This window comes from Mus pahari, chromosome X (genome assembly GCF_900095145.1).
Source record: "Mus pahari chromosome X, PAHARI_EIJ_v1.1, whole genome shotgun sequence".
Taxonomy (NCBI): Eukaryota; Metazoa; Chordata; class Mammalia; order Rodentia; family Muridae; genus Mus; species Mus pahari.
Genome location: NC_034613.1, coordinates 137836012 through 137845051, shown reverse-complemented (window position 1 = coordinate 137845051; position 9040 = coordinate 137836012). Strand labels below are relative to the sequence as shown.

The window sequence follows — 9040 nt, the reverse complement described above, 5'->3', positions numbered from 1 at the left end:
TTTTGAGACAGGGTTTCTCTGTGTAGCCCTAACTGTCCTGGAACTCACTTTGTAGACCAGGCTAGCCTCGAACTCAGAAATCCGCCTGCCTCTGCCTCTGCCTCCCGAGTGCTGGGGTTAAAGGCATGCACCACCACGCCCAGCTAGATAAGAACTTTTAAAATAAAACAGCAAGAGCACAGCACTAGCCCTAAAATCAAAATCCTGTGACTACATGAAAAGGTTTCTCTATAGCAAGGAAAACAATAAGCAGAGCTAAGAGTGCACACGAATGGGAGACAATTTTTACCAGCTATACTAGAGACAACAAGCTAATATCCAGGATTCACAAATTGCAGAAATCCCAAGTCCATCTTTTATCCTGCAAATTTTCAACTTCCTTTTTCTTTAGAGGTAAATAGAATCAATTTTCATACATACCAAATTTTCATTATCCAAAAATCCGTTCACCAGCAACTAGATTGATTCCAATTCTTTGCTATTATGAATAAAGCAGTAAGAAACATGAGCATGTGTGTAAATATCTTTATGGTAGGATATGGAGTTCTCTGAGTATATTCCTAAGAGTGAGAAAGCTAGATCATATGGTAGTTCTATTTTTAAGTTTCTGAGAAAACTCCAAACTGATTTCCATAGTACCATATTAATCTGTACTCTTACAAACAGTAAATATAGATTTCCTTCTTTTTACAACCTCTCTAACATCCATTGTCAGATTTGTTGATGGCTATCATTTTGACTATGGTGAAACTACCTCAAAGTGGTTTTACTTTGCATCGCCCTGATGGCTAGGGACACTGAACACTTCTAAAAATAGTTATTGCCCACTTGTATGTCTTTGTTTGAAAACTGCCTATTCAATTAATTACCCATTTGATGACTGGCAGTTTAATTCCTTTGGTATTTTATTTCTGCAATTCTTTGTTAATTCTGGATACTAGCCCCTTACCTGAAGTGTAAGGTTATACAATCTAAGGAATAAATAAAATAACACATTCTCTCTCATATGCAGTATCTAGCCAATAATGTATGTATATAAACACATGTACATATGGGTACAGTACAGCATGAAGAAAAAAACATGAAAGGCTAAAATATAAGGGGGTGAAGAAGTGAATGCAGGTAATGAATACAAATTACAGAAGAGAATATAAAGCTAATTGTTTTTATAGTTCTATTTCTGCTATGAATTCTTTGATTTAGTGGTGGTTAAGTGTATAAAATATATTCAATACTGAAAATGTAATATTTAATGCAATGCTTTAAACAATGAAGAAATCCCAAATGGAGGCAACCCTGGAGAAAAGTTTCAGAACTTCCATTTTAAATGCCATTTCTAACTTTATATAAGTTCAATAACTGTAGGAGTTCTTATTTACTTGCAAGTTTTTAAATAAAATTTATTTAAAAATACTTCTTGCTTCTGATCCACACCTCCACCTGCACCCATGGCAGATGGCATGCCCACTCCCCAGACCAGTTAACAACAGAAGACAACTAGATGGTGAAATGCAAGCATAAGAACATAATCAACAGAAGCTAATGCAATTTGGCACCATCAGAACAAAACTCTTCTACTACAGCAAGCTCTGGATATCTTAACACATACAAAGAGCAAGACTGTGACCTTAAATCTCATCTCATGAAGATGATAGAAGTCTTTAAAGAGGATATAAATAATTCCCTTAAAGAAACTCAGGAAAACAGTCAAACACATAGATGCCCCTATAAAGAGGAGACAAATAAAGCCCTAAAAGAAATACAGGAATACAGGAAAATACAAACAGGTAAAGAAATTGAATAAAATGGTTAAAGGCCTAAAAATGAAAATGGAAACAATAAAGAAATCACAAATGGAGACAACCCTGGAAATAGAAAACCTTGGAAAGAGAACAGGAGTCATAGATGCAAGCATCACCAACAGAATACAGGAGATAGAAGAGAGAATCTCAGGTGTAGAAGATACCATAGAAGATATTGATACATCAATCAAAGAAAATGTCACCTGTAAAAAGTTCCTAACTTAAAACACCCAGGAAAGTTGGGACACACACAAAAAAAAGACCAAACGTTACAATAATAAAAATAAGAGATGGTAAAGCTTTCCAGTTCAAAAGGTCAGAAAATGTCTTCAACAAAATCATAGAAATGTCCCTAACCTAAAGAAAGTGATGGCCATAAATGTACAAGAAGCCTACAGAACACCAAATAGATTGGACCAGAAAAGAAAATTCCTCCTATCTCATAATAATCAAAACACTAAATGTACAGAACAAAGAAAGACTATTAAAAGCTGTAAGGGTAAAAGACCAAGCAACACATAAAGACCTGTCAGAATCACACCAGACTTCTCACCAGACTCTAAAAGCCAGAAGATCTTGGACAGATGTCAGAGAGAGCCTAAGAGACCACAGATGCCAGCCCAGGCTACTATAGCCAGCAAAACTCTCAATCACCATAGATGAAGAAACCAAGATATTCTATGAGAAAACCAAATTTAAAGAACATATCTTTCTACTAATCCAGCTCTACAGAGGATAATAGAAGGAAGATTCCAACAAGGTATGCAACTACACCCAAGAAAACACAAGAAATTAATCATCTCAAAACAAACCCAAAAGAAGAGATCACATACTCACACATATAGTACCAGCATCAACAAAATACGAGAACAAGAACAATCATTGGTCACTAATATGCTTCAACATCAACGGACTCAATTGCCCAATAAAAAGACACGGGCTAACAGACTGGATATGTAAATAGGATCCATCACTCTGCTGCATACAAGAAATATACCTCAGCAACAAAGATAGACATGACCTCAGAGTAAAGGGCTAGAAAAAAAATTTTTCCAAGAAAACTGTCCCAATAAATAGTCAAACTTGGGGCTGAAACAAAGAGAACAACACAAAGAATCAACAAAACCAAGATTTGGTTTTTTGAGAAAATCAGCGAGATAGACAAACCCTTAGCCAAACTAACTAAAAGGCTTAGAGACAGTATCCAAATTAACAAATCAGAAATGAAAAGGGAGACACACAACAGAAACTGAGGAAATTAAAAATAATCATCAGGTTGTACCACAAAAGTCAATAGTTGACAAAACTGGAAAATCTAGATGAAAAGGATGATTTTCTAGAGAGATACCAAGTACCAAAGTTAAATCAAGATCAGGTAAACTATGTAAACAGTTCCCATAATCCCTAAGGAAATAGAAGCAGTCATTAAAAACCAACCAAAAAAGGCTCAGGGCCAGATGGTTTTAGTGCAGAATTCAACCAGATCTTTAAAAAAAAAGAGTTAATATACCGAAAACTACTCCACAAAACAGAAACAGAAGGAACACTGCCAAACTCATTTTATGAAGCCACAGTTACCCTGATAACAAAACCAAAGGCTCAACGAAGAAAGAAAACTTCAGATTGATTTCTCTTATGAATAGCAATGCAAAAATGGTCAATAAAACTCTCACAAACCAAATCCAAGAACACATCAAAATAATCATTCACCATGATCAAATAGGATTCATCCCAGGGATGCAGGGATGGTTCAATATATGAAAATCCATCAATGTAATCTACTATATAAGCAAACTCTAAGGGGAAAAAAAAGATCACATGATCATCTAATTAGATGCTTAAAAAGCCTTTGAAAAAATCCAACACCCCTTCATGTTATAAGTATTGGAGAGACCAGGTATTCAAGGCACATACCTAAACACAATAAAAGCAATATACAACAAATCATTAGCCAATATCACATTAAATGGAGAGAAACTTGCAGCAATCCCACTAAAATCAGGGACAAGACAAGGCTGCCCATTCTCTCCCTACCTATTCAATACAGTACTTGAAGTTCTAGTCAGAGCAATAACACAACAAATGAGATCAAGGGGATACAAATTGGAAAGGAAGAAAGTCAATATATCACTATTTGCAGATGATATGATAGTATATATAAGTGACCCTAAAAATTCCACCAGAGAAATTCTACAGCTGATAAACAACTTCAGCAAAGTGGCTGGATATAAAACGAACTCAAAGAAATTAGTAGCCCGGGGCTGGAGAGATGGCTTAGTCGTTAAGAGCACTGACTGCTCTTCCGAAGGTCCTGAGTTCAAATCCCAGCAACCACATGGCTCACAACCATCTGAAATGAGACCTCACACCTTTTTCTGGTGTGTCTGAAGACAGCTACAGTGTACTTACATATAACAATAAATAAATTAAAAAAAAAGAAATTAGTAGCCCTCCTTTATACAAATGATAAATGGGTTGAGAAAATTGGGGAAAACACCCATTGCAATAGCTACAAATAAAATAAAATATCTTGGTGTACTCTAACCATGCAAACTAAAGTTCTATATGATAAGAACTTCAAGTTCCTGAAGAAAGAAATCAAATAAGATATCAGAAGATGGAACGATCTCCCATGCTCATGGATTGGTTGGATTAACACAGTGAAAATAGCCATCTTACCAAAAGCAATTTACAGATTCAATGCAATTCTCATCAAAATTTCAACACAATTTTTTACAGACCTTTAAAAAGCAATTTTCACCTTCATATAAAAACAAACAAACAAACAACCAAACAAGGATAGCCAAAACAATTCTGAGCAATAAAAGAACTTCTGCAGGAATCACTATCCCTGAACTCAAACTGTACTACAGAACAATAGTGATAAAAACCACATGAACACCAGAATAGAATCAAAGACCTAGAAATAAACCCACAAACCAAGAGAAACTTGAATTTTGACAAAGAAGCCAAAACTATACAGTGGAAAAAGGAAAGCATCTTCAACAAATAGTGCTGGTCTGACTGGCAGCATGCATGTAGAAGAATGCAAATTGATCCATTCTTATCTCATCTCCCTGTATAAGCTCAAGTCCAAGTGGATCAAGGACCATAACATAAAGCAAGACACACTAAATCTGATAGAAGAGAAAGTGGGAAATAGCTTTGAATGCCTTGACTCAGGAGAAAATTTCCTGAACAGAACACCAATAGCTCAGGCTCTAAGATCAAAAATTGATAAATGGGACCTAATGAAACTGAAAATCTTATGGAATGCAAAGGACACTGTCAATAGGACAAAATGGTAACCTACACATTGGGAAAAGATCTTCATTAACCCTACATCCAAATATATAAAGAACTAATATCTAAAATATATAAAGAATTCAAGAAAATAGACTCCAAAAACCCAAATAACCCAATTAAAAAATAGGGTACAGAGCTAAACAGAGAATTCTCCAGAGGAATCTCGAACAGCCAAAAAGCACTTAAAGAAATGTTCAACATCTTTCCTCATCAGGGAAATACAAATCAAAACAACCCTGAGATTCCACCTTACACCAATCAGAATGGCTAAGATCAAAAACTCAGGTGACAGCAAATGCTCAGATGGAAGAAAGATGAGCTGCAAAAATGACTCTTAGATGGGAGCTGTGCTGCCATGACTTAGACAAGGTAAGCCTCATGACTTAGACAAGGTAACAGGAGAAGAGCTTCAAAGAAGATTCTGAGACCAGATCAGCTAACTGGAGGAAACCAGCCTACCTGCCTGGAGGTTTTGACTAACTTCTGGAAAAATATTCTCCAACCTGATCTTCCTGCAGACTGAGCAGTGCTCCACGTTCCCAGCTTTGTGAGCTGTCACCCATGCTGGGTAGGTTTTGGTGATGAAGCTATATTTGAGTCATTTCTGATCCCATAAGTAACCCCAATAAAATTCACTGGCTCCCTAAGTGAAACTTTAGTGGTATCTGTATTTTGTTCTGTTGTGAGTTCTTTATCTGAGGTGGGTAGGGTGTGTGGGGGTGTGTGTGGTGTCTTCACAAGCTGGAATGTTCAAATTGTTTCAGATAAAATGGCAAAAAGATAAAATAAAATAAAAAATAAAAAATTTAAGCTTAAATAGTTTTACAATTCTATCAACATTACTCTTGACGTTTTCATTCAAAGATCATACAATAAGATAATTTTTAAATCTAGGTTGTTTCTTTTTTCTTTTTTTTTTTTTACCTTTTTGGTTTTTCGAGACAGGGTTTCTCTGTATAGCCCTGGCTGTCCTGGAACTCACTCTGTAGACCAGGCTGGCCTCGAACTCAGAAATTCACCTGCCTCTGCCTCCCAAGTGCTGGGATTAAAGGCGTGTGCCACCACTGCCCAGCAGGTTGTTTCTTAAACTAGATGAAAACCCCAAATATCTAGCAAACATTTAAAGTTATTTAATGTTTTAAAAGTATTACCAAACTAACCTTTTTTTCCCTCAGAAATCTGTTTCTGAATTTATTGGTAATAAATCCTCTTGGTCCAGCAAACCGTAAGCGCTGATATTTAGCCTGAATATACAAGCTCTTCTGTACCAGGTGTGATTTATAATGGGGCTGGAATCTGCCACCCAAAAAGTTCTGTAAAGGATCCAAAGAGAATCAAATGTTAAAAATACAATCCCAAATCTGTTCTATAACAGGCAGGAGAATAATATTCCCAACAGCCCTTGATTCTAGGCACCCTGTGTATTTTAAAAAGGCATTAATAACCTGCATTAAAGTATACTTCTCTGTATTGTATTTTAAAATTTTGCTATATAGAAAATAGTTCTTTTTAATTGCTAGTAATGGAGCTAGGAAGATGGTTCAGTCAGTAAAGTGCCTGCTAAGCAAGAATAAGGACTTGAGTTTAGATTTCCTCTACCTGACTATACCAATGATAGGTGTTGGGATAGGGACGTAGTGATAAGCAGACCCCTGGAGATCACTGGCAAGCCAACCTATCCAAATTGTTGAATTCCTGGTTCAGTGAGACACTGTCTCAAAAATCAAGGTTGATTCAGTTTTATTCTTCTACATGTTGATGCTTAAGTTTCCCAGAACCATTTGTTGGAAGATACTATTTTTCTTCAGTATTTATTTCTGGTATCTTAATAAAAATTCAGGTAGCATGAACTTATATCCAGGTCCTCTATTCCATTGATCTGTGTTTATTTTTTTCAAGTATCATGCGATTTTTATTACTATTTTCGGGCTCTGCAGTATAGCCTAAAATTACGTATGTTGATACTCCTGCACTATTATTGTTGTTCAGAATCATTTTAGTTATCCTTAGGTATTTTGTGCCTCTAGATACATCTTAAGGTTGTTTTTTCCAGTTATGAAGAATGTCCCTAGAATCTGTAATTTTCAACATATTGGTATACAGCTTTTTCTAAATACAACTCCAATAGCACAGGCAATAAGGCCAACAACTGATAAGTAGAATCTCATGAGATTCTGTATAGCATGAGAAACCATTAACTGAATGAAGAGGCTGCACACAGAATGAGAGAAAATATCTGTCAACTACATATGTAATAGAAGATTATTAACTAGAATATATAAGGAGATCAAAAATCTAAACTCCATGAAAACAAACATCCCAAATGGGCTAAGGGACTAAACAGCATTCTCAAAAGAAACAGGAATGGCTAGAAAACACTTTAAAAATTGGTCAACATACTTAGTCATCAGTAAAATGTAATTTAAAACTATTTTTTTTCGAGACAGGGTTTCTCTGTGTAGCCCTGGCTATCCTGGAACTCACTCTGTAGACCAGGCTGGCCTCGAACTCAGAAATCCGCCTGCCTCTGCCTCCCGAGTTAAAACTATTTTAAGGACTAGGAAGATGGATTAGAGTTAAAAAGCACTGGCTGTTCTTCCAGAAGACAAGGGTTTGATTCCCAGCATCCATACAACAGCTTACAAATGTCTATAATTCTAGTTCCAGGGGATTTGACACCACCTTCTGGCTACCATAAGCATTGTATGTACATGGTTTATTAACATACATGCAGCAAGTGTCTAGATACATAAAAATTTTAAAAACTGCTATTTTTAAGATTCCACCTCACTCCACTGAAACAGGCCATCATCAATGATACAAAAGACAACAAATACTAGTATGGTTGTAGGTAAAGAGACCCACTAGTGGACAGGTAAATTGGTATATACACTTTATAGAAATCATTCTGGAATTTTCTCAAAAAATTAGAAACAGACTACCTTGTGACCTAGTTATACCACTCCAAAAAATATATCTCACTACAGAAGCATCTGCATACCCATTATCATGGTGTGCAATGGAATACACAGGGAAATGGATGAAACTAGAAAAGTATATTCAAGGTAAACCAGGGTCAGAAAGACTAACAGTGCACAATCTCTCTTATGTGCAGATCCTGGCCTCAACTCTTTAGTTTTAGGTGTTTAACTTGGAATACCTATGGAATCCAGGAAACCAGAAAGTAGACACTGGGCAATGTTGCCTTAAGGGAATGGAGACAGCAGAATACAGGCAAAATTAAGAGTGGAGAGTGGGGATACTAGGAATAAACTTCAAACAGGGAGGAGGTGAGAGTATGGAGAGTTGAGGTGACAGGGATGCTCATGAAAACGAGGGTATGAAAAAGTCACCTGAACACCTATTATGTGGTACCCAGTTAACATATATAAAAAAGAGTTTGAAGACAGATACTTCACAAGGCTAGACAATGCCAGTCCTAGAAGTAATAGTTCTGTGTTGGCAGTGGGTTTTTTGACAACCTGGCACAGACTGAGGTCATCTGAAAGGATGGAACCTTAGTTAAAAAAACTATATCCATCAGATGGGACTATGGCGAGTCAGTGGGAGTTTCCTTAAGTTTGATGTGGGAGGGTCCATCTCACTGTATAATGCCAACCCTGGGCAGGTGGTCCTAGACTGTTTAAGAAAGCAAGCTCAGAAAGCTATGGGAAGCAAGCCAGTTAGTGACATTCCTCCTTTGTCTGTTTTAGTCCTGCCTCCAAGGTTCCTACTTTGGCTGCCCTTAATGATTGTAACCTGTAAACCTTCTTTCTTCCAAAAGGTGATTTTGGTCAGTGCTTTTTCATGGCAACAGAAAAGCAAGTTAGAGGCCAGGCGTGGTGGCGCATGCCTTTAATCCCAGCACTTGGGAGGCAGAGGCAGGCGGATTTCTGAGTTCGAGGCCAGCCTGGTCTACAAAGTGAGTTCCA

At 36.8% G+C, this 9040-nt stretch overlaps 1 protein-coding gene across 5 annotated transcripts in view; it reads right to left on the bottom strand.

Annotated features, from left to right (window-relative positions):
- The window catches only part of Bclaf3 (BCLAF1 and THRAP3 family member 3), a 52479-nt gene that overhangs the window by 5433 nt on the left and 38006 nt on the right, over positions 1 to 9040 (bottom strand). For 4 of the 5 annotated variants that reach the window (XM_021187977.2, XM_029534462.1, XM_029534464.1 and 1 more), the window contains one exon: positions 6269 to 6421. In XM_021187977.2, coding sequence (XP_021043636.1) covers positions 6269 to 6421 — 153 coding nt within the window. Of the gene's footprint in view, positions 1 to 420; positions 479 to 6268; positions 6422 to 9040 lie in introns of all 5 variants that reach the window. The other variant, XM_029534463.1, reaches the window with a different exon arrangement.